The 25683-nt window shown below is 43.6% G+C and overlaps 1 protein-coding gene across 7 annotated transcripts in view; it reads left to right on the top strand.

The window, feature by feature from the left end:
* The first annotated feature begins 16981 nt into the window (after positions 1–16981).
* The window catches only part of SLCO3A1 (solute carrier organic anion transporter family member 3A1), a 350365-nt gene continuing 341663 nt past the window's right edge, over positions 16982–25683 (top strand). For all 7 annotated transcript variants that reach the window (XR_002523199.2, XR_001904587.2, XR_004185004.1 and 4 more), the window contains exon 1: positions 16982–17377. Coding sequence is in view for 4 of the 7 variants with exons in the window: in XM_017960938.2 (XP_017816427.1) it covers positions 17198–17377 (180 nt within the window). In the remaining 3 variants the exon portion in view is untranslated. The remainder of the gene's footprint in view (positions 17378–25683) is intronic.

Genomic DNA, 25683 nt, shown 5'->3' with positions numbered 1-25683 from the left:
AGAGTTAATAGAAGAAATAAAAAACTAATTTATATTAACTTCCTCATTAAAATTAATAAAATATTAAACATATCCCATGATAGCCAAATTTCTATGTTCATCCTAATTACCTTTAATATATATTAACTTTTCTCTGAATATCATTATAAAATTTTGGCCTTTCACAAACTCATCATATTTCAGTTAACTACAACTATTATACCTTTTTTAATTCTCAAATTATAACTTGGCCAGCAGGAGACCTTGAAGCTGGCTCCTTTGTCCTTTCAGCACTGTCTCTGGCATTTTTGAAACTATCTTTCCTATCTGGAAACAATAGGGTACTCTAGGTTCATGCTACTCTTTGTGTATGTGTGATCCAGGGGTGCTAGTTCCTTCTAGTGAGGGTGAGAGATAGAGACCCAAATCTGGGCGTTTAGGAGTTCATGTGAGCATAGGCAGTGACCAAAATGCTACTGAAATGGGAGCGTTCCCTGACCCCCCTTGCAGGATGTGTGACAGGGGTGTGGCTTGTGTGTTCGGCCACTATCATGGCTCAAACCCCTTACAGGAGGGGGAGCATGCAGTTGGGCAGGTGCAGGAGCCAGGGTAAGCTCTTTTGGGCTTCAGCACCACAGTGGCATCTAGGGGTGGGTGCCTGTGACTCCCAAAGCCCCACTGGGTGTGTTACAGTTCTCTTTTTAGCTCTGCCATCCACAGATGGCTTAAGTGTTAACCAGCTCAGTGCCCTCTTGGTACCTGGATCCTCTTCTGGCATCCAGGAAGAATCAGGTCACATGGACAAATTTAAGGATGGTAAATGTGGGAAATTGTATTGCCAGATGGGAGTGGGTCTCAGCAGGATGGATGGGGAGCTGGAGAGGGGATGGAGTGGAAAGAATTATCTTCCCCTGGAGTTCAGCCATCCAGCAGCCAATCTTCTCTCCAACTGTCCCCAGCTGAACTCCTCTTGATGTTCAGATGCTCCTTCTCTTCTCTCATCTGTTGTGCAGCTCTTCTGCTCCTTTGCTCTTTGCTCGTGGATCCTGGAGTTTGGGATTTATATGGGTACAGGATAGGGGGTGTGGCAGGCTAAAAGGCAACATTTGGGGATGAAAACATGAATCCCTGTTCTCATTTAGGGCCGTGGGTTTCCAGGCTCGAGGGTGGGGCCTTTGCCAGGGAACTGCCCTCTTTACCCAGTATTTAATTTCCTTGCCTCCTGTCCATATCATAGGCGGTACCAAATTGCTACTGCTGTTGAAACACATAGCTAGGAAAAAATACTGCTTTTTAATGCTGTGAGTTCACATTGGGTTTTTTCCCTAATATTATTAACATAATTAAATTGCTGTACCTGACTCTTCTCAGAGGATGAGGTTTTATCGACCTCTAAGACTTTCTAATATATTAGTACAACAAATGACCTCAGCTTGAACCTTATCTACTTCATAGTTCCAGCCCTGATATTAATCTGCCTTTGTGCTTGGCTTCACATCACACTGACGTTCAAGACTCAACACTTTGTCTTTGTTCCAACATCTTGTTATGGCCCTTATCTCACCAATTCCCAAGTTCAAACTCTATCCCAGATGACTTCTTGGCCCCTGGGAAATGCATGGAAGAGATTTTGCCCCTGAGGAATAATTGTTCAGGATGGTGGCATGTTAATCTTCTATTACAAGGAAGGCCTGGCTTCACTTCTTGTGAAAAGCGAAGACTTTTTTCTGTTTCGTGATTCAGTTTTGAAGAACCTGGTATTTCCTTTTGTTTGTATTTCTTCTACCATCAGTTCCATATCGGTCTCTACAATTTTCTTTCAACACATTTAAATATAGGAATACAAAGCAAGAATGATGCAGCCTCTGTACATTCTCTTCGATATGAACATTGAAAGGACAGAAGCACTGTTTTTTCCTCTGTCTCAACTTGGTATATTTCCTTCTAGAAGTCTTGGTTTTCCTACATTTTAAAATTATATCCTCCTTAACTGATAACTCCAGATTTGCTGATCATTTGTTCAAGGGATCTGGAACTCCACAAGTGTTGCACTGGCCATAAGTTTAGCTTCCATCCACAGGATGGGGGCTAATGGGGGTGGCCACCACCTTGGCGGTTGTGTCATAGATACCCTTGCTACCATTATACTTAGCAGGACAGCTCCGGACAAGGAAATGGGAGAACATTTACTTACAGAGAAAAGACCTAGAAAGCAGTGAGCACAGGGGGCACATATCTGATCTCTTATTCAGTGTAAGTTTAGCAGGGTGGATTTTGATTTTTACAGCAGCCAAGGTTTCATTTTATGCCTTTGAGCTGTGGCAGAGTGCATGAGATATTTGTTGAAGGCTGCCCATTAGCCTAGGCAAAAATGCATTATAAAATGTGCATACATTTTTTAATACTAAGGAAAATTTTATAAATTGTAATTCTCATATATATATATACACACACACACACACACACACACACACACACACACAAATGATAACTCAATGTATGTGAATGTAAAATTTGCCATGTATGAGCCAGGCTGTATACTAGGCACCTAACACTGAATAACTCTTTAGTCCTCACAATAGCAAGCTGAGACAGGTTCATGATTACCATTTTAAAGATGAGTAAACAGAGGCTTAGTGAGGTTATGTAAATTATTCATGTTCTTAAACTAGTAGGTGGTGAGTTGTGATTCAAATCCAGGTACTTTGATTCTAACTCCAGAACCCATTGTCCTAAATATGTGTCTGTATGCATAACAAAAACTGGATCCTACCCTACATATAATTCAAAATTCTCCTTTTGTCACTTATTTTACTAAGAGCATTTCTTTCATAAAGTTTTAGAAAAGATTTTTTAAATGACTGTATACTGTCTTTTCTTAAAAGGGTAATTTTGCCAGCCTCCCACTAATGAACATGTTTTTCAAATTTTTCAGTATTATAAACAATTATTCAATAAGTATTGAACAATAAGCAAAGCATTATACTTACTTTTGTTCATGTGTCTGATTATTTTCTTAGATTAAATTCACTGAAGGGAAATTACTGAGTCAAAGGAAATGATAATTTGAGTACCTCCATTACCTGAAAGGGGTCCGGATCCAGACCCCAAGAGAAGGTTCTTGGATCTCATGCAAGAAGGAAGTCAAGGTGAGTCCGTAAAGTGAAAGCAAGTGTATTATTAAGAAACTAAAGGAATGAATGAATGGCTACTCCATAGACAGAGCAGTCCCTGGCTCTAGTTGCCCATTTTTATGGTTATTTCTTGATGATATGCTAAACAAGGGGTGGATTATTCATGCCACCCCTTTTTAGACCATACAAGGTAACTTCCTGATGTTGCCATGGCATTTGTAAACTGTTATAGCACTGGTGGGAGTGTGGCAGTGAGGACCACCAGAGGTCACTTTTGTCACCATCTTGGTTTTAATGGGTTTTGGCTGGCTTCTTTAGTGCAAACTGTTTTATCAGCAAGGTCTTTATGTATCTTGTGCTGACCTCCTGTCTCATCCTGTGACTAAGAATGGCTTAACTTACCAGGAATGCAGTCCAACAGGTCTTTGCATTTTTTTTACCAAGCCCCTATTCAATACGGAGTTGCTCCGGTTCAAACACCTCTGACACCTATATACATAGTACCAAATAAATTTTCACAGAGTTTGTGCGGACTTATACTTCTGCCAGCAATTTATTTTAGGGAGTCTTTTCAAACTTCCACCAGCACAGAAAATTTTCTTTAAAAAACGTTTTACTATTTTAATGAGTGAATAAAATGTATCTTGTAACTGTTTTAATTAGTATTTGATTAGGTGTGTGAACATTTTTTTCTGATAATTATATTTTGTATTTAAGTTTTCTGTGAGGATACTCTGCCCATGTCTTTTGGAGTATTTTGTTAATTGATTTGTAAGAGTACTTCATGTACTCTTTCAGTATTATCTTTCTGCTCTGTTACTACAACTACTTCTTCTAATTTGTAATTTGATTGTTGTGAACATGTTCCTTGATGTAAAGGACTTTCAACTGTGTTAACAGTAAGCTCTATCTAACTTTTCCTTTGTAATTACTTACATTGCTTTTATGCTTAGAATATCGTTCCCTTTCCAGAAGTTTGTTATTTATTTATGTTTTTGTCTATGTGTGGGTTCTTTAATCCATCTGCTGTTATTGTTGTTTTTGTCTTGGGCTGCTGGATAGTAAAGCTATAACTTGAGTTAATCAATTTTCCTAACCATTTGAGAAATAATCTCTGCCTTTCTCATTTTTGTTGTCCTTACTTTAAGCTGGAATACATACTAGAATCTATTTCAGGGTTCATTGCTCTGTTCTATCAATCTGCCTACCAGCTGCTGAGCTAGTACCATACTGCTTTGGTTGCAGTTGCTTATGATATATTTTAATACCTAGTAGGATGTGCCTACACAATTGAAATGCTCTGATTCTCCTTTTTCAATACATTCTTAGTTTTTTGCTTGTTGTTAATATAAATTTAAGAATCACAATGTCATATAAGAAAAATAACATCTTTTGATTGGCACATTTATTCATCATGTCATCACAATATTTTAACATGTCATTGCAAAATCATGATAGCATTTATTTTCTTTTGATTGTGCTATTGTCAATTTTAGATCAGTGTTATGTTGACTTCATAAAATGAATCTTTATACACTCAGCTTTTGTTTTTATATCTAGAAAAATCAGATAACATGGTATTATCTGTCTTTCTGAAATTCTGAAAGTTATCACTGGTAAAATTTTCAGAAAATGAAACATCTTTGGAAGTAATACAATACATACATGTACATGTATATCTCCAGAATGTCTTCTAAAAGTTCATGACCCTTTTTCTTAAGGTTAGGTAAACTATGCCATGAAAATATCTGTTTAATTCAACTTTTCAAAGTTATGAACACTACTGTGCTTTAACGAATATTTTTGTATTTGTTAAAATTCTCCTGTTTATTTTTATATTTGTCTTCTACTTTTACATTTTAGTTTTCCTCTTCACCTTTATATATTCTCTAGAGTTATGTTAAAAAGTTTTTGAATTCATATGTTAACTTTACTAATTCTATTTTTAATAATTTGTTCATTTTCTATGCTTATCTTTAGAAAATATTTTCTATTTTCATCGGTTTTGTTATAGACACCTTTTAATTATATATAATACATATCATTTAAAACTTATATATTTTGTCTTTTCCTATTGTCAAAGAGCAATAGTTCCATAAAAGGCTCACATAAAACAATTGCTTTCTGTCCATTTCTTCTTATACACCTTTGTTTTATATATTTATATATTTAATGCATAAAGTATCACTGATGATTTTATATTTTTACGTGTACTTTGCTCTATTGAATATTTTTGGCTATGTACCCGGTCTTGAATAAAGTTAACATTAATACCTTTATTTTTTCTTTGTATTTTTCTAGTAAATCTTCATTCTTTAATTTTTTATTTATATGTGTCTCCTTGTTTTGGATAGGTTTCTTGTGAGCAGGTCATAGTTGGATTTTCTTAGCCCAATCCTGAAGTCTTAGTATTTTAAATATAGGAAGATAAATCACTTAAATTTATTGTTATAACTGGCTATCCTCCCATCCTGGGTAATTATTCTGGGTATCTGTGATTTTGCTCAGACAGGGCTCAGGGAAACCGAGTCTCAACACTGACACAGAAATCAGTTGCAGGCAAGAAAATGAGTAAAAACTCACAATTAATCATGGGTAAAGAAAGAAGCATTATAAAAATCAAGTCTGTGGAATTGATCAGAAATCTAGAACAGGATACAAATCAAAGAATTTAAAAATGTCAGATACAATTGAGGAGTGCGTTCATAAAACAAAGCCAGGACAGCTTCCCTGAGGAAAAGACACACAGGGAGATGCAAGTATTTTTAATATTTTATAATGATAATGAAAAAAAACAATGATGGCAACAAATTACAACTACTCATTTATCAAATCATAATTGGGCCAAACACTGAACAATGTTCTTTAGATAATCCATCCCCACAAGTACCCTAGGAAGTGTACGTTTTTTCCAGTTTTACCAACAAGAAAACTCAGATTTTAAGTAGATAAGTTAATTTCCCTAAGACCAAAGTTAGGAAGTGTGTGAACCAAAATAAGTATCTCTCTCAAAAGTCTGTGATGTTTTCCATTATATTATATGGTTTTTCCCCCTGGTAAAGGTTAAGCATCCCTAACCCAAACATCCAAAATGTTCCAAAATATGAAAGTTTTTGAACACCAACATGACCCTCAAGGGAAGTGTTCACTGCAGGATTTCAGATTAAAGATGGTCAACTGGCATACACTCTGCAAATATTCCCCAATTTGAAAAAGTCCCAAATCCAAAACACTTCTGGCCCCAACCATTTCAGATAAGGGATACTCAACATGTATTAACATTTTTCTTGGTTTTTATTTTCCCCATTTCTATAAGTATGTATTTTTCTTTGACTTCTTCAAATTCAGTTTTTGTTTGTTTGTTTGTTTGAGATGGAGTCTTGCTCTGTCACTCAGGTTGGAGTGCAGTGGTGCAATCTCGGTTCACTGAAACCTCTGCCTCCCTGGTTCAAATGATTCTCCTGCCTCAGCCTCCCGAGTAGCTGGGATTACAGGCGTGTGCCATCACGATCAACTAATTTTTTGTATTTTTGGCAGAAACAGGTTTTCACCATGTTGGCCAGGCTGGTCCTGAACTCCTGACCTTAAGTGATCTGCCCACCTCGGCATTCCCAAAGTGCTAGGATTACAGGTGTGAACCACTGCGCCTAGCCCAAATTCTGTTTTTTAAGATCACACTTGAATGCATACATTCTCTAATCATCAAATTCATGAATGATATAACTTTTGACTCTTTACAAGATGAAGAATTTCATACTCTTCTTTCCCACATACACTCCTTTTCCTCCATTCTCGCCAATGACATTTAGAATTATGGACCTATTTATCACTTTTATTCTATCTCAAGAAAAATTTCCAACTGTACTTTATTTACGACATTTTTAAAACTTAATTTAGTATGTTTAGCTGGGTTATCACAATTCTTTTGAACTCATTTTTGCTATTGAGTTTTTGTCTTTAACATGTTGTTTCACTGGAACGTTTCTTTAATTTTTTCGAGAAAAGTGCATGGGTGGTATCTTTTTTGAACCCTTGACTAGAATATCTAAGAATCTCTTTTTGTTTTCTTTGCAAATTAACATTTCAGTTTGAGTCATAAGCACTTTCTAGTACCATTCAGACTTTATTCGTTTCTCATGTGGCATCTAGTCTCGTGCTGTACCCTTAATTCAGCCTATTCTCATTTTTATCATAAGTAACATTTGTTTTGTCTGGATGTTTGTAGAATATTTTAAAATCTTTTCCATTTGAACAAATTTGCTAGATTATGTCTGAGTACATCTTTAATTTTGCCCTGAACATGGTGCAGTATTTTAAGTTGTACATTTTTTTTTTCTAGCTCAAGTTTTTCTTCCATTTTTCTCCATGTTAAAGCAACGTCATTTGTTCTGGTTATACTTGCCTTGGGTCCTTCTTATCCATAGAGTAAGTCTTATTTTTGATCGACCAAATTACCTATCTTTTCTGTCATCATTTTTTGTTTCTTTTCTCTGCATCGATAGAAAACTTCTCTACCTTGTTTTCTATATTATTTATTTGGCTTTTTGTAATTTCAATTCTGGTCTTCACTTCATCAGAATTGAATTTTGATTCCACAATTTTATTTTTAGTTTACCTGAATTCAATTCTTACATGTCAGTTTCCCTTTCAATCTCAGAATCTCAAGTGTCACCTTTTTCATCAATTTCATTCTTACTTCAGAAAGCACATACTGCCTAGTATTAAGAACACAGAAAAAGCAAGATTAAATCTTTTTTCTGTTTTATGCAGTTAGCTTTTCCTTAAACAGGCATGATTTTTCTCTGCCTCATTGGTCTAGCGAGTCTCCTGCTATATGTTACAGAATATTTTTCATAGACTCAATGTATCTTTATACCATCCCCCAACACATATGCACTTACTCCCTCTCCAACAAGGGAAATCGCTGTCCAAATTGTTTGTACTCTGGATCTGCCAGAATCTTCCTCTTAAATGTTTAACTGGAGAGCAAGCTATGGTGCCTAGCTAGCAATGTGTACCATTACACCATGACATGAATTCCTCTTGCTTCCCTGTTTCTTTGTAAATGAAAGATGAATTCATTACTAAATACTCTGAAACATTCCATAGTCTTTTTGTGGCCTGAAACAGTGCATGGGAAGCTCTGATTCCAAGACACAGAGCTCTCAATGTATCTGGCAGATTGTATTTTCCAAAGATGGCCACTGCAATATATACCTCATTCCTTGGTTCTTCTAACAAAGTGACATCGAACATCCTTCACCAAGAGGTGAAGTCTGTGTTCTCTCCTCTTGAGTCCAGATGGAATTTTGTAACTGCTTCCATGAACAGGACGCAGCAGAACTAACACGGCTGACTTCTGAGGCTATGAAAGTCACGTTCTATGAAAGTCACATGGCCTCCTCTCTGAGGCAGGTACACTGGGAGCCCAGAGCATGCATGCATTAAGTCTGGCTGCCCTGAGGCTGTTATGCTGGAGAGATCAGGATGAGCCCACAAACAGATGTCCAAAGAAGCCCAGCTATTCTGACCCTCAGCTGTTTGTCTTTGTAGCCCAGGTGCCAGGTGCCAAATGAGATGATCCTAGCTGACAGTAGAGTCCAGCTCTCCCTCCTAAGCCCTGTACTGACTGCAGATTTCTTGAGCAAAATACGTATTGTTTTAAGCCACTAAGTTCTGGGGTGGGTTGTTACTCAGCAGTAGATAATTTTTTAAAAGTTTCCCATCCTTATTCCCACTTATATTACTTTATATCCCAGGGCATACTCTGCAACCACCCACCCCTTTCACCGAGGCTCATTGCGCCTTTCTGGGAGTTACAATTGCACAGACAGATTCAGCAAGGTGAGAATGCCATCCTCGGGCAGCCAGGAGGTGACCGTCAGGATTTTTGGTTGGGGAACCACCCAGCATCCTCTCTGTAGAACCTTCCTCTCTTCTTCCTAGAGAGGAAGTAGGCACTCCTCTTCCTTGGCCATCCCATGTGTCCTGTGTGAGGAGTAATTTCCCTGAGAAACTGACCATCCATAGTTGGGAATCCTGGGTTTTCAGCCCTTTTATGTCCTGTCAGCCTCTTTGGATTTTTCTTGGGTAAAGGAAGTTAGGAGGGGGAAATCCAGGCAACCATCATGATCCAGAAGCTCAGCATCTCAACTTTCATTCTGAGATTCAGATATGCCGCCAAAACAACAGTCAGACACAAAATAAAAAGGCAGGTTTCCTCTCTTCCACTCCCCCATTCCCTGGCCATGTTATTAGTCGTCTATGCTCCCTCCCTGCGGGACTCCACGGTGTGAGGATTCCCGGAGAATGAAAATAACCAGCGTCATCTTTAGAGACAATTGTTCCTCTTAGTCCTTTTTTCTAAAGCCCCAAATACAATAAAAAAGGGCAATGAATATAAATACTAAAATACAAAAATTGTCTAACTCTAGGTTTCTTTTGATACCATTCCAAGCCAATTCTTCTCAAGTCATGATGTACACCTGCAGAGCTTGTTAAACTTTAAATTCTGATTCAGCATATCTGGGCTGAGAGTCTCCTCTCTCTCTCTCTCTCCCCCCTCTCCCTCTCTCCCTGTCTCCCTGTCGCCCTCTCTCCCTCTCTCCCTCTCTTCCTCTCTTCCTCTTCCCCTCTCCCCTTCTCCCCCTCCCTCTCCTCCTCCCCCTCACCCTCTGTCTCTCCCTCCCTCCCACTTAATACCTGTGCTGCTACCCAGGGAGACACTTTGAGTAGTCAGGCTCTAGGCAATCCCTCTTGCTCTCACCTCCTGCCTGGCTAGGTGCAGTCTTATAGCTACCGTCAATACCATGTCCCTTTTCTCCTTTCCTCCTAATGTTTATGGGCTCTTCTTGCCATTTTCTCCTGTCCCATACCTATTGGGCAGCTCCAGTGAGGAAGGGTTTCTTCTTCTTGTGTCCTCACTTGTTTGTTCTCTCCCTCACAGTTACTGGCCACTCTGAGCTTGGCTCTTTTAGGAGGCAAAAATATGGAAATGAAAGACACCAACCAAAGGCTAATGAGGGAGAAGCACAGTGAGAGCTCTCCACAATAGGATCCATGCTAGGTTGTGCAGAGGCTGGCTCAGGTGGAAAGGGGAAGCAGGTGGGAGGGAGTCAGAAGGCAGTTAGAGAGTATTCTCTGAGGACTTCCTGGAGGTGGTGACACTAGCTGGATCTTAAGATATTAGTAGGTGTGAGCCCGCTGAAGAAAGGGGGAGGGAAGGACATTCCAAGCAGAGGGAACAGCCTGTGCAAGTGTTTAGAGGAGGAGACTGCATGGTGAGCTCAAGGAAATGTGATTAAGCACAGAAGGCGTACAAGGTGTGTGAAGGGCTGGGAGAGGGTTACGGTTATATATTAGTCTGCTCTGGCTGCCGAACTGGGAGGCCTAAACAACAGAAATGTGTTCTCTCACCATTCTCAAGACTAGAAGACCAAGATCAAGGTGTTGGCAGGTTTGGTTTCTTTTGAGGCCTCTCCCCTTGGCTTGCAGATAAGTGCCTTCCACCTGTGTCCTTACGTGGTCATCTCTCTATGTGTATCTATGTCCTCATCTCTTCTAATAAGGATACAGTCCTATTGGATTGGAGCCATATGAGTTTGTTTCACCTTGGTTGCCTCTTTAAAGGCCCTGTCTCCAAATAGAGTCACATTCTGTGGTAGTGGGGGTTGGGTTTGAAACGTATGAATTCTGGGGGAGATACAGTTCCACTCATAACAGGTCATCAAAGGTTGGACAGACTTCTCGTTCTGTTTGTTCACTCCTCAACCCTCCTACTTGCTGTAGTATGGGAGAGGAGTATGTCTGGAGAAATGGCAAGGAGGCAGCGTAAGGAAGCTAGGGTGCAGGAAACAAATGTATCCTGAGCAGAGGTTTTTTATCTTTCTCCCATTGGTATATGATGTCTCTATAACCCATGCTCTTAATTTAAGTTTTCTTTCTCTGTAGTGGCATCCTACATCCTGGAGATTTTTTTTCATGACCTCCTTGTATGTTCTCCAGAAACTCTTCTTTTTCTTTGATCAGTCCAAGGGTTAATGCACTGATTGCACCATGCCCACTTGAGGTACACAGGCCTGGCACCCACTACCCCTCAGGAGGGCAGACAGCTGTGACCACTTTCTGCTGAGCTTGGAACTCACGAACTCATGATAATCGCTATCCCTCATGCTTCCATTGTGGAAATGCTGTTGGGCCTTCACCTGGTTTCCAGTGCTGGCTCATGTCATTTGCCTACCGTAGCAGTACCCACTCTCCAAATATCAAGGTTTGTGTGCATTTTTCAGAGACGAGGAGCAAAGCTGGGAAAGCCCTCCTCCGAGAGAGAGGATGAGCCATTGTGTCCGGGAAAGGGGCTCGTGGGGACAAATTTTGCTGCAAGAAAGGTGTGTGTGTAGTTGCACAGAGGATGGAGAGGAGGGTCCCTGGGGAGAATGACTGGAAGGAAGTTTTCTATAAACATTGACACTTTCTGGGTCTCTTCTGTCCTAATCAGAGGTATTAAGCTTCTTGGCACGAGGCCTGATGGGCACTGAGGAGAATAAATGATCCTTGTTATTATTGTTATTATTATTATTATTATTTTGAGATGGAGTCTCACTCTGTCACCCAGGCTGGAGTGCAATGGCACTATCTCGGCTCACTGCAACCTCTGCCTCCCAGGTTCAAGCAATTCTCCTGCCTCAGCCTCCCAAGTAACTGGGATTACAGATGCTCACCACCACGCCCAGCTAAATTTTGTATTTTTAGTAGATGGGTTTTTGCTATGTTGGCCAGGCTGGTCTTGAACTCCTGACCTCAGGTGATCCAACTGCCTTGGCCTCCCAAAGTGCTGGGATTACAGGCGTGAATGTGGCCGATCCTTTATTTTTAAAGTAAAACACTTTCTATACCCTTAAGAAGCTAACAGTCTATGTGGATAAACAAATTATATTTATATGAATATCAACAGAAGTAGCAAATGATGATCTCCCCAAATGTACTAATATTGGGAAATATTTATTATCTCTCTTCTTTCTCCTTTACCTCAAAACTCATTTTCCGTAAATATAACACATTCCTAAAACCCTGGTTTTGTCATATCGATTCTTTCTATTTCCATTAATTTTCTTCTTTCTTTTTTCTGTTTCTCCACTTGAATTCACCATTTTTTAGAATTGTATCTACATTGATGTTTATCCTTTTCACTTCTTTGCTGAGCTTTAGGGCACGTTCAAATTAAGAGATATAATTTACAACATGAAACTATGAACATAGTAAGTAGCAAACAGAGGCTATTTGGTAGAAAGGCATATGGATCAGGCTAATTGGAAAATGGGGGTGGGGAGAGAAAAACTCTGAGAAAAAGAAAATAAGCTTCAACTCAGCCCAAATATTAGTTTCAAGCCAAAGAAGTTGGCCTAGCCCCAATTCTATCCTTGGTTGGACAAAATATATGATTGGTGCATTTTCAGAAAAAAAAAAATCCACAGGGTGAGAATCTAAGCATCTATTTTCCATCCCAGTGACAATCAGAAATCATTCTTTGCATTTATTTTTCAACTTTGTATTTGCCTGTGAACGAAATTGTAGCTGGCAAAAGATGCTTCATGTGAATTACTTGAACAACAATTTCTCATTGTGTTGAATTACATTGAAGCTGCTTGCTGGGAAATCTTCCACAGCCCAGTAACAGAGGAAGATATTGTTGTTTTTTTCCACGACCATATAGTTAACCCACTTCTCTCCTACCAAAATGAACAGAGGGTCCTCTCTAAAATGAAGGAGAAAAGTTCTTCAAATCCTAATCATTAAGCATTTACCTATAGCTTATTAATATCTTGCGAACCAAAAGCCAGTTTATCTTCCCAAGTCGCCCCACTTTCTTTTTTGCTTCCCTACATCAGATTTTAACATTACTTGGCTTCTCAATGTTTGGAATACCTCTAGTAGCCAGCAAAGTAAGGAATCATGGAACCACAGCCTTAGCTAGCAATATTTTCATCTTGAAAAGTCATCTAGTCCAGAAAGTAGTTGAGAGGCTGAAATAATCATAAAGGTTCTAGAGTCATTCATAATACCGACCTGTTCCTAAATTCACCACCCACCGCTAGAGGGAGAGATGAATGAAAAAGGGCCAGTGCAAGTGGTGGTTACAGCATTTCTCCAAGGCAACATTTAAGGAAGCCCAGTTGAGGCCTTTAATGGGGTTTAAGTTGTTGGCTTTGCTGCTCACGAGTGTCAACTATTTCAGAGGCTCCTTGGAGGGGGCACTGCAGTTTATGGAAGTGCTAAACCCCCTCTACCTCTCTCCCTTCCTCCTTGGTGCTCCTGTGTCCAGAGTTGGTTCCTTCCGGTGGGTTCGTGGTCTGGCTGACTTCAAGAATGAAGCTGTGGACCTTCATGGGGAGTGTTACAGCTCTTAAAGGTGGCAGGGACCCAAAGAGTGAGCAGCAGCAAGATTTATTGTGAAGAGCAAAAGAACAAAGCTTCCACAGTGTGCTGGGGCGGGCGTGGGGGGGGAGCGGGGGGAGGGGGACAGCTTTTGTTTCCTTATTTGTCCCCGTTCATGTCCTGCTGATTGGTCCATTTTACAGACCTCTAGCTAGCTACAGAGTGCCGATTGATGCATTTTTACAGAGCAATGATTGGTGCATTTTACAAACCTCTAGCTAGCTACAGAGTACTGATTGGTGTGTTTTACAATCCTCTTGTAAGACAAAAAAGTTCTCCAAGTCCCCATCCGACCGGGGAAGTCCAGCTGGCTTCACCTCTCACTCCCACCAATTTGGGGTGGCAAATGTAGACTCAATTCCTGCCACCTGCTGGTGGTGAGCTCCCAAAACCAACCTGCTGTCCTTTCTTTTGAGAAAAAATGGGGCTAATAAGACCAGCTCTCCCTGTTGTGAGCTGAGATATAGAATGTAGAAAGTACTTCATAAGCATTAACGTGCTGTACTGATACAAGCGTGTTTACTATTTTTATGCTGCTTCCTCTGTCTGCACACTGGGCTAGGGGAATGCCAAGCAGAAGCACCTGGTGCTCATAAACCCACCTTATCATCTCTAGAGCCCTGATCTACAAGTAAATAAAGGATGAGCAAAGAAGGAAGGGAGTTGAACTTGTTAAATTCCTTCTTTCTGACTGTTGTGAGGCTGCAGCCTAATTTCCCTGAGGCTGACTTTAACGATTCTTAAGGCTTCAGGCACAGGATTACTTTCATGGCTGCTTACCATTAATTATAGGAAGAATCTACAACCCTAATCCGAAATCCTTTATCTGGCAGCAAAAGTGTGTGATTTCTCTAAAGACAGCTAATTTTTTAATCTAAAATAAATGGTTAAGCTGAAAAAATTGGTGCCTTTCTCAGTGTGTACATGAGGCATTGTGGTATAGAACAAAAAAGGCTGGCCGGGTGTGGTGGCTCATGTCTGTAATCCCAGCACTTTGGGAGGCTGAGGTGGGTGGATCACCTGATGTCAGAGTTCAAGACCAGCCTGACCAACATTAAGAAACCCTGTCTCTATTAAAAATACAAAATAGCTGAGCGTGGTGGCACATGCATGTAATACCAGCTACTCTGGAGGCTGAGGCAGGAGAATCGCTGAGAGGTGTAAGTTGCCATGGGCCGAGAGTTCACCATTGCACTCCAGCCTGGGCAACAAGAGTGAAATCCATCTCAAAAAAAAAAAAAAAGGGGCTGGACATGGAGGCAAGTTCTGTCCCTTTCTAGCTTTATAAAAGAGGAACAACATAAGTCCCAGCCTCCCCACGAGACAAACCACACTGGGTGATAAATGAGATAATATGTATGTAGTTATAAAGAACCTGGGCTATGATGGCAGACACCCTGGTTTTCAAAGACTTGCCTGGCCATTTACTAGATAAGTGACATTGATCAGGTTAACCTTTCTAGGCCTCAGTTGTCTCATCTGTAAAACAAGGCTAATAGCAGTATCCGGTTTAGAGGATTGTTGTGAGGCTTACATTGTAAATGCGGTTGAAGCACTGAGAATGGTGTCTGGCCATAATAAGCACACAGTAAACATTAGCTTTTTTTTAGTACAAAGAACGTAAATAAGAGTTGAAGACTATAATGCACTCTGCACATTTCATTAGCAATGGGGTCACCATTTATAGACAAGTAAAGTCTCAGCTCAGCTTTGCAGCTCATCATCACAGAGGCAGGGAACAGAGCTAGCTTGTCAAGGGTCTTCTCAGGAGGAAGTGGGGAGGTACCCCATGATGCAAAGTGATGGGGAGGGAAAGAGGGGACATAAAGATTCTGTAGAAAAGTTGGCTCCGAGTAATGGGAGGGTGTGGGGAAGAAAGGAGGGGACAGTAAGGATTCTCATTATAGGACTGGCCGGGAATGGTGTGGCCAGTGATTCAGAAAGTGGGGAAAATGGGAAGAGACTTCTGTGGAGGGCGCCAATTCAGATAGGACGTGGCCTAGACAAGGTGGGGGCATCTCAAAGCGACACCAAACCTGGGTGAGATCATGTCTGGAGCCACAGAAGGATGAAGCAGTTTATATTTAAATGCCATGGCAAAACAACACCTCCACCATTACACCCTCTATTCTCATTCAAGTTCTTCGGGAGAAAGGAAAAATATGGTAGGGTTCATTGCTATTCAGTTTTGAAGTTGAGCCTGCATTTAGACACAGGAGCCTGGGAGAGTGGGTCATTTCCTTTGACACACTTATTAAGGAAAACATTTTAAATGATTCCTTGAGTCCCCCAGTGGCCCAGGTGGAAGGTGCTGTTTCCTGGTACCTGTCCAGTCCTCTGAGCTTTTCTCTCAGCTTCCAAACGCTGCAGTTGACAACTAGCAGATCCTATTGGTAGTGCCCTGTGGCCCACCCTCCTTGGTAACGGTGAGAGTGGGGAGTAATTAGGAGCGGCTGCCATGGGTCAGGCATTCAGGTCAAGGCCGAGGATGGTGGCCAGGGCCACAGAGCCAGGGGAGGGTGGGGACCCAGCAGGCCTGTGGCTGGCCGCTTTCTGTGCGCTCCAGCCACTGGGCCCTGGGCGGATAGAGGGCCGCGGCGATCTTGCAGCGCCTGGACACTGAGGCTGGGGCACCAACAGTCCGTGGGGCTCCCGACGTATTCCTCTAACTTCCCCTTTCTCTCTTTTCGGTCTGGGGCCTTTTCAACACCCTCTGTGGTCAGGGAGAGCTGGGGCAGAAACCGGCAGGCGGCAGAAGCCTCAAGCAGCTCTGACCTCTGGCACCTCCCCAAGGCCCAGAGCATAACATCTGTCCCCAGAAATCCCCAGGCGGAGAAGAGCGCGCGCCAAACCCTTCCTGGGTAGTCAGGATTCTCCCTTCCTGGGAACAGCCTGCCCTCTGAGGCTTGGGCATCCGGGTTCCCGAGCGCCGGGTCCGAGCCCCGCGGGGGCGCCTCCGCACCCCATCTCCGCGCCCGGCGCAGAGCCGCCAGTCTCCGCCGCGGGGCCCCGTGACCCGCAGCGCCACCTAGGGGCCGGGCGCCGCCTCCCTCCCTCAGGGGCACCCCCCGTACTCCGCAAGGACTCCCGGTCTCCCCAGTTCTCCCGGCAGCCGGACCCTCCCCGCCTCGGCCGCCGGGCCGCCCTCCGCGTCCCAAGCCCGCCTCCCGTCCCTCCCCGGGGGCGCACCGGCAGCGGGGAGCGGCGCGGCGAGGGCACGCAGCGGCGGCCCAGGCCCAGGCCTCCGGGCTGGGGCTGGGGCTGGGGCTGGGGTTGAGGGGGTGAGAGCAGGCGCGGCCGGCGGGCGAGGAGAAGCGGACGATGGCAGCGGCGGGCGGTCGCGGGAGGCGAGGCGGCGGCGGCGGCGGCGGGCGGCGCGAGGAGCCCCTGTGATTGGCACAGCCGGAGCCGGAGGAGGAGGCGAGGGGAGGGCGGAGGCGGGGGAGGAGGAGGAGGAAGGGGCGAGCGCGGCGGCGGCGGCGGCGAGGAGCTGTGCCTTCCACCTCTCCAGCCCCGGCAGGACGGGGGCGGCAGCCGCGAGCCCGGGGCGGGGACAGCACGCAGCCCCGAGGCGCGCACCCCCATCCGGCAGCGGCCCCGACACCCGGGGCGAGCGGGAAAGCGGCAGCGGCGGCGGCGGCGGGGGAAGGATGCAGGGGAAGAAGCCGGGCGGCTCGTCGGGCGGCGGCCGGAGCGGCGAGCTGCAGGGGGACGAGGCGCAGAGGAACAAGAAAAAGAAAAAGAAGGTGTCCTGCTTTTCCAACATCAAGATATTCCTGGTGTCCGAGTGCGCCCTGATGCTGGCGCAGGGCACGGTGGGCGCCTACCTGGTGAGTCCCTGAGCCAACTCCGCCGTGGGCCCCTTCCCCAGCCCGGCTCCCGAACGGCCGCCTGGCACGAGGAGGGGGCCGCCCGGCGCTGGGGGCAGGCGGGCATGACCTCGGTCCGGCGTGGAGGTTGGCGAGTGGTTCAGAGGCGGCCGCCGGGGGAGCTGCCGGCCGGGGCTGCCAGCGAGCGGGTAGCGGGCGGGACCGTTGATGCCGGTAGCAGCTCGCGCGCGCCCTGCTGGGGCTGGGGGTGCTGGGGGACGAGAGGCGGCGGGCAGGTGGGCGTAAAACTATTCCTCTCACCCGCTTAAGAGCCGAGCGAGACGGTGACTTCAGGGCTCTCCTTGGAGAGGAAAGCAATCGGGGTTTGCAGGTGACCCGCACATGGGAAGAAAAACCAGTTAGCATCCTGCGTCCTCTACTCTCCATTGCATCCTCCTCGAGAACAAATCTATTATGCATCATTTTCTCCGGGCGCTTTCTACATCCGCCAATTACAGGGGGATATAACAGCTTAGAGTAAAATGCTCCCTAGTGTGGCCCTGACCTGAGTCGGGGCTGCAGGGGGATTATTCCCACCCGGCATCCCTATAGCCCTCTTTCAGCGTCTGCGATAAAGTTACGGTACCTAGAGAGCAGCTGCGAGTTTGTGTAGTTCCTGCTATCCACTCTTAGTGCTAAATTCCCCATCGTGGTCTGTCGCCCACAGAAGGTTGCACCATTTTGCACAATGAATATGTATTTTATTTGCCTCCAGAAAGGGGATGTTAATGCTCAGAGGGCCCATGGGTGCATCACATTTCAGAGGAAACAGCTTGTAATGACTCAGCACTGTCAGGTACCTACTTTGTCGCTTTTGCCTCCCCTCCTCAGGTGGTCCCAACTTGAGTTCCAGGGAGCGTGCTTCCACACCTGAGTACAGTCCTGTCTAAACGGGAAAAAATTTTTTAGAGTTTATAGTGTTAAATCATTACTTGGCTATTGACCCGCAACTGGAATCAAATGTCATAGACTTTGAGTATTCCTGAGCAAGTTTGATGGAGATAGAATTGGACAAGATTTTGGCCATTGAATAACCACATCTAGAGATAGAACCACGCGTATCCTGATGCTATGATTAATCCCTCATTCCTGGCCTTGGGGTAAAGTTAATGAGGGCCAGACGCTGGGGGTTCTATACCATTCATAAACTATCTCTTAAGGCTCAGAGCTCACTGTTAAGGGGAAATACAAGCAGTTCTTGGTCTCCGGTGTTAAGTAAGTTAGGTGGTTGTGAGAGAGAAGGTCTTCAAACTCAGCTCTGTTCCTGGGGTGACAATTTCAGGGCTTTTGAAAATCAAATACATTTCTGTTGCTCCTTCTGAGACGAAAAGCGTTTACGTCCCGGTCTCTGTCTTGTGCATTTGTAACTTGTAGACTGCAAGTGAACCCTGTAGTCAAAAGCACACCTTGTTTTCTGTTCTATAAAATAACACTTACTGTGCCTATAGTTATAATATGCAGTTGCAGACAGTACATATTGGCCCTTGGAATTTGAGGGATAGGGGATAATTGTGTTTTGGGAGTCAGTTTATCAGCCTTTCCTTAGGGGGAATTTGACTGTTAAAATATTTAAGTACATGTATTACAGAGATGCAAATACACATTAATAAAATATATGTGGGTCTGTACTGTGACATATGCAAAGTACATAATACCTAACCGGGTTTATGTTTAAAAGGAGGTAATTAGTATATCAACAGCTGCCTCCAGTTTAACGGTTTGTTTGCCTCAAACCAGTTTTGATCAGTAGAGTGCATTATTCATGTGTGGCAAACACCAACAGAACTTTTCACCCCAGGAATGATAAAAGCACGGGCTTACTATTTTTCGGTTGCAGTGATCTAAGGATTTGACAAAGAAATGAAGCCGGGCTGCAACTAGATGAATGACCTAGCTCCTTTAGAAAGTTAAGAAGCCGAGTACTCCTGGAGTGGTGGACTTCTGGAGGCAGGGCTGGCCCCAGGAGATAGGAGGTTGACTTTAATCCCAGAACAGGGGAGTGACAGGCAGAGGAGGAATTTGGTCCACCTGGTGGTGGCATCCTGGCACTTCTAGCCTTAGCTGATGGAAAGCCTGGTTGGGTGGGGTAGGGTAACAGGAGTCAACAGGTGACTTGCAGAAAGCAGCTGGAGGCCCAGGAGAGGACAGGCCTAGGAAATTGAATTCATTTTGATTACTAGGAGTGGAGGCATAAGGCTCTAAGGGCTCTGCTTTGCCCGGCTGCCCTCGTCTTTGCCTTGCCATCGGAGCCTCATGAAAATAAATAGTTGGCTTGTCAGGGTTGACTGACTCAGCTTGCTGTGGGCTTTGCTCTTCTGGGCCACTTCAGAGTTTTCTCTTCATCTGTTATTTGGGAGATGGGGAAAAAAAGTTTGCTCCTTCAGCCATGCAAGACTTCTCTGTGGATAATTGGAGAATGAAATATTGCAGGCTGTTTGCAGGAAAGGCAGATTTCTTCCTTTTAATTCATCGTGGCTTTCTTAGGAAACCTGAGACCCTGTAGGGGACCACAGGGCAGGATCCACGTGCTAAGTGTGCGTTATGTGTGATCTTTACATTGGCAATCAGCCTGCCCCTCTAATGAGGCATTTCCAGATACCTGAGGAAGGGCTTGCCTTGGGACAGTGCCAGCAATGCTCCCTTTCACAGAGAGGAGAGTGATAACAAATTCTATGCCAACGACATTATTTCCTATTAGATTCCCAGAGTCCACCTTCTTATTTCATCTCGCAAGGTGCCTTAAAATTTTGCAGTTTCATTTGCTTATTTTTTCTGAAAAGACAAATTTCCCAGTGTCCTGAATGACACTAGTGTAGGCTTCCCAACTGCAGAACTGAAGCAGAAGGTTGCCTGTGATTTAAGAAGCAACTTTGAGAGGGAAGACTCGTGTGTGTGTGTGTTTGTGTGTCTGTGTGTGTGTGTGAGAGAGAAAATGTGTGTGTGTGTATGTGTGTGTGTGTATGTATGCATGTGTTAGTTTTCCACCAAGAACCTGCCCAGGGAGGAAACTCAAGAGAAAACTGTATTGTATGTAAGAAGGCCATCAATTGTTGACTAGGCTGGGGACCTGCAACTTTTGCCTTGGTGTCAGGGAGTACAGAAAGACACTGATCCTGAAAGCTAGACTCAGTGATCTAGATAAAGTAACCCAGGTACAACCTGGGCCAACTGTGGATTCTGAAATCTATTACAGTTACAAACGTCTTCACTGGAAACCATGCTTCAGATAAGCCAATAGTCACAGGGATGGTCCATCATAGTCACCTAAACCTCCTAACTGGCTATGAAATAATTTTTGCAGCATAAGAGGAGAGGCCTGCTCACTTTGATAGTCATTTTGTATGGAACGGAGAATGCAATTTAATTTTCTTCTACTTGGGTTTTGGCTTCGAGTGACTCCAGTCCTGTTTGCAAGGATGTAACATGTGCTTAAGTCTTGGACTGGTTGGAGAAGATGCAGGCATATGAGAACTGCATGGAGAGAAAGTCATTTGGCCTGTGCTTATTGGTGCTTTGCAGAGACCCCCTAAAATGTTTTAAGCCACTTGCTGAGGGTAGCCCTGCTTATAGAGGTTTCTGTGTGGTATCAAATTACTGAGGACTGGAGTAGATAAGGGTGTGTACAGGAAATTAAAACCTCTGACACCTCTAGATGATTAGATTGAGGCATACATACAAATACATTCGAATTTCCTCAGGTTGAAAACTGAAAAAAGGCCAGTCTAGTTTCCTGGGTGGGGCACCAAGGGTGTTCCTATGAAGAAGGGGTAGGCATTTCCCTATTTAGAGTTATAGAAAAATAAGTTTGAGGTTGTGGTGACAAAATAATGACATCGATGACTGAGTGTGGTTAATGAGGCTCTGTCTCACTGCTTTGTAGTCACACTTTTTCAGCTTGAGAACAGTCAGTGGGCTTGCAATTAATGGGTGAGGTGAAACTGCTAGATTTGTTATTCCTTTTTTTTCCTAAAGAAACATCATTTTGAAGATGAGTTTTTGCATATTCAACCCAGAAGCAGACAGCTGAGGAAACTGTCTGTTGACATTTTCAACAGAGAGAGACATTTTTGAAGTCCTTGTCAAATTACTATGATGACTAAGGTAACCATATTTTATTTAATCAAATTATTTGATACACTTATGCTTACTCAAAGTGACAAATTCCTTGCCATTTCCATAATTACTGTGTAGCCCCAGGTAGTAAGAAATAAAATTACCTTGATTTTTTTTCCTTTATAGCTTGGTTTAAAATGTTAATTATTAAGGGAAAAAGATATTTCTGAAAATTATCTTCAGCCAGCTTTGTGTATTTATCTTTGTTTCTGAAGGAGTTTTTGTTGGTGTACTTAACAATGGGAGAAACTGAATTAGTTGTAAAATGAGCCAGGGCTCTATCCTGCATTTTGTTAACTCTTCCCCTCATTCAATTTTAGACACCTTATGAAAAGGATCGCCGAGAGGCCTCTCTGCAGCAGCACCGCCTTGCTAATCAATTGCCCAGCATTTGCAGCTCATCTTGCGTGCTGCTGGATTCGCGTTTTCTATTATGCTGCATGGGCTTCTTCTTGCACGAAGTCATTGGCGAACTGCTGTGCAAAGGCAGCCTCATCAAGAGGGTCTCTGTGAATTTATTTTGCACACCTAAAAGCAAACTTTGAGGTGCTGCCTTGATCACGGAATGTATTCTCTTAACAGATTGGCCTGGATGAACAAGGGTAGTATTGCAAAAATGATGAAGATACAGATGCATTTCATGCAGAAATAGTGAAGAATAAAACTCCCTACTAGCTGCATTTCTCTGGCTTTAGTTCCAACTTGCGCAGATTTCACTACGTGTATCATTTAATAAGCATGTTTCTCTAAAGTGGAGTCAAAGTACCTCTCTTTTGCATGTGTACTCTATTCTGTACATTGCTGTATGCATTGCGTATTTACATATGTGTTCATGTACAGGGTTGCATGCAATGAATATTGTATGCCATACTCTTTGAAGGTGCAAAGGGACATTTCAATGGTAACTTTGATTGTATGGTTGACACACGGATTTGGGACCCGTTCTTCCCTGAAGAAAATCTCTGTATTTTCTTGCCTCTCAGAAATGCCTTTGATAATCTGTAGGCTAGAAAGATAGCATCTTTGCTCTTTCAGTTTACTTTTATTTTCGGTTTCTATGTCTGTATCTGCAAAATAGATATAAATGGGAAAAACAGTGGAATCATGGCCCTTGGTTCATGGGATAAATGAATTGATGTGATTCAAAGACGCTTGTATTTTATGTAGCCTAAGTGTTTATGTGTTAGCATGAGACAAATTACTGTTTAATGGTTAAAACTCCAAGTTAAATGATTACAGTTCCAAGGTGGAGAATGGCAAGTGTCTGTGGCAGCTGTCGCTTATTCAATGAGTGTCAGAAAACTGGGATTCATGCCTATGTCCTTCCCTTACCTGCTCTGTGACCTTGAGCTGTTTACTTAACCTCTCTGTACCTCACTTTTTCATTTTATAACTGGGATTATAATAGTACCCACCCTCCATTTTGCTGTGAGGATGAACTGAGTCAGTACATGTAAAGCACCTTGAACAATATCTGGCACATAGTGAGTGCCCAGGAAATATTAGCTATTACTATTATTAATAATATGATTATGCATATTTACTGCAAACATAATAACTATGTAGCCCCAACTGATGAGAAATAAAATTATTTCAATCAAACTTTGGTTTTGGTTTAGTGAATTACATATTCAAGTAGTTTCCTATTCTGCATGAACATTTTTGTCTGGGAGGTAAAAAGTTTTTAAGGGCAAGTAATAAGCAAAATATCAGTTGCTAATTCTGTTTATTCCCTTATAAATATGGCAGTCTATTTCATCTTAAAGATGCTGTAAAAATTAGTCACATGGGAGAGGAGCCCATTGCAGGAATGGTGATTCATGTTGATCATTTACAGTCCATGAGTACTTGAAGGAGGTTAAAGCAGGGCAGGCAGGACTGGCTGGGAGGGGCAGGTGCCCTCATGCTTCACTTTGGGAGGTCCTCAGTATCTCTTGCTGTGGTCTATGGCCACTGGGTGCTGAAGGCTGTGGGTAGGTGGAAAGAATGTTAGACTGGGAGTTGGAAGACCTGGATGTGAACTTAGACTTGCTACTTCCCAGCTCCTGGCAACTTGACTTACCTGAGCCTCAATGGCCTCATCTGAAAAATGGGGATAATGATAGAGCTTATCTTACAGATGCTTGTGAGGTTTAAACAAATAGTCATGTGATAGAGTACTTCTCATAGGGTATGGTATTCCACAGTTGCTTTAACAGTAATGGCATAACACTGCTCATTGACATTAGCACCAACAAAAGCCCGTCCTAGGGAGCTGAGGATTTGGAATATTATGTGAGGCCAAGGCTTCTGTTTCCTAAACTGGTGATCTGGGCTCCTGAAGCTTGCTCTGCTTCACTGGCTGAAAGGCTGAGTGACCAATTCAAGGGAGCCCAAGGTGTCAGGAGGGGGAGGACAAAGGGACATATGTTGTGGACATATGCTGCCCTCCAGGCAGCCTTGTTTAAAACGTGCATCCGCAGAGCTCAGCCTTGGTTGCCCAGAGTGGCTCAGGTCTCACGCCTTGTCTGCTGCCTTCACCTTGCCTTCTCTTGCAGTATTAAGTGGACTCTGGCAAGCAGGTCTGTGGGCATTTCCCCACTCTTGGTCTTTTTCTTGGTTTCTCATAAGCAGAACAAGGGACGTGTTCCTCCAATCTGGTTTCCCGTCCCGTGGATTCATCCATCTCGGCTTATGGACATACTTTTTGCACAACACCACTCCTGTTCCTTCTGTAGTCTTAGAAGCAGCCTTTCTACCCCCAGTCTGGTCACACCTGTCCTTGCAAAGGATAGAGAAGGAACTGGGCCTTTCTCAGTGAATCAGGTGGCAGTGTATGTTTTAGGTGAGTTTTTAGATTTGCCTTCAAATGCCACAGGCTTCAGGAGAGCATCTGTACTCAGAAGACCACAGAGCCCTAAAGCCCGGTCACTCTGATGACTTTGCTGAGGGAGTAACTGTGTGTAAAGCACTGAATCTAGTGCAGCCACAGGTGTGGAGTGAGCAAGCCTGGGGAACCTTCATCCGTGAGTTCCAGTGACAACACAGAGACTGGAAACATTCCCGTGGATGTGCACAGAACCTCAGCAGTTGGTAACTCCCAACTTCTTTATTTAGGTTCATTCTTTGTGGTTTTGAGTCGAGTGCCTCTGAAAATGGAAGCCCTTACTAACTGAGGACTTAGCAGCTCAATTGTTTAGTGGAAATGGTGTTACCAGCCTCGTTATTTCCCATATGACTGGGCGTTCCTCTTTAAACATGGATTAGTTGGTCATTAGTATTTTCCTGGACTTAGGCAAAAGTTGCACTTATTCCTCCTAGTCAAGACACATGGAAAATATTTAAAAGCAAAAGGTAACTTAGGCTGCCATAAGCCCTGCTTTTGTTGTTGTTATTTTGAGACAGGGTCTTGCTCCATCGTCCAGGTTGGAGTGCAGTGGCAGGATCACAGCTCGACCTGCCAGGCTGAAATGATCCTGCCACCTCAACCTCCTAAGTAGTTGGGACTGCAGGCACATACCACCAAGCCTGGCTAATTTTCTTATTATTTTTTTTTTTTGTAGAGATGGGGTGTGGGGTGGTTTCACCATGTTGCCCAGGCTAGTCTTGAACTCCGGGACTCAAGTAATCCACCTGCCTTGACCTCCCAAAGTGCTGGGATTTCAGGTGTGAACCATGGTGCCTTGCCAGCCCTACATTTTTCAGTGGGGTAGGGTGGGTAGGGTGGGGCAGGTGGGGCGGGAAGGAGTGTGAACTCATGTTTCCCCTTTGCCCTCGTGATTTCCTTTATAAATACCCCTGTTGTGCCTCTTCAGTACTCTCCTTTTCATGATGTAATAGCCCAAGTGGCATTTTAAGTTATCTGGTAATGGACTCAGCGCACTGACTGTAATGATGAGGTCTTATTTTTTTAATTAATTTTTTTTTTTTTTTGGAGACAGTCTCACACTGTCCCCCAGGCTGGAGTACAGTGGTGCGATCTCAGCTCACTGCAACCTCTGGCTCCCGGGTTGAAGCGATTCTCTTGCCTCAGCCTCCACAGTAGCTGGGACTACAGGTGCGTACCACCACCTGGCTAATTTTTTGTGTTTTTTAAGTAGAGATGGGGTTTCACCATGTTGGCCAGGGTGGTCTCAAACTCCTGACCTCAAGTGATCCACTCACCTCAGCCTTAG

The sequence above is a fragment of the Papio anubis genome, chromosome 7, assembly GCF_008728515.1.
Source record: "Papio anubis isolate 15944 chromosome 7, Panubis1.0, whole genome shotgun sequence".
Taxonomy (NCBI): domain Eukaryota; kingdom Metazoa; phylum Chordata; class Mammalia; order Primates; family Cercopithecidae; genus Papio; species Papio anubis.
Note: the sequence above shows the minus strand (reverse complement) of the source record. Positions and strands in the feature narration are given on the sequence as shown.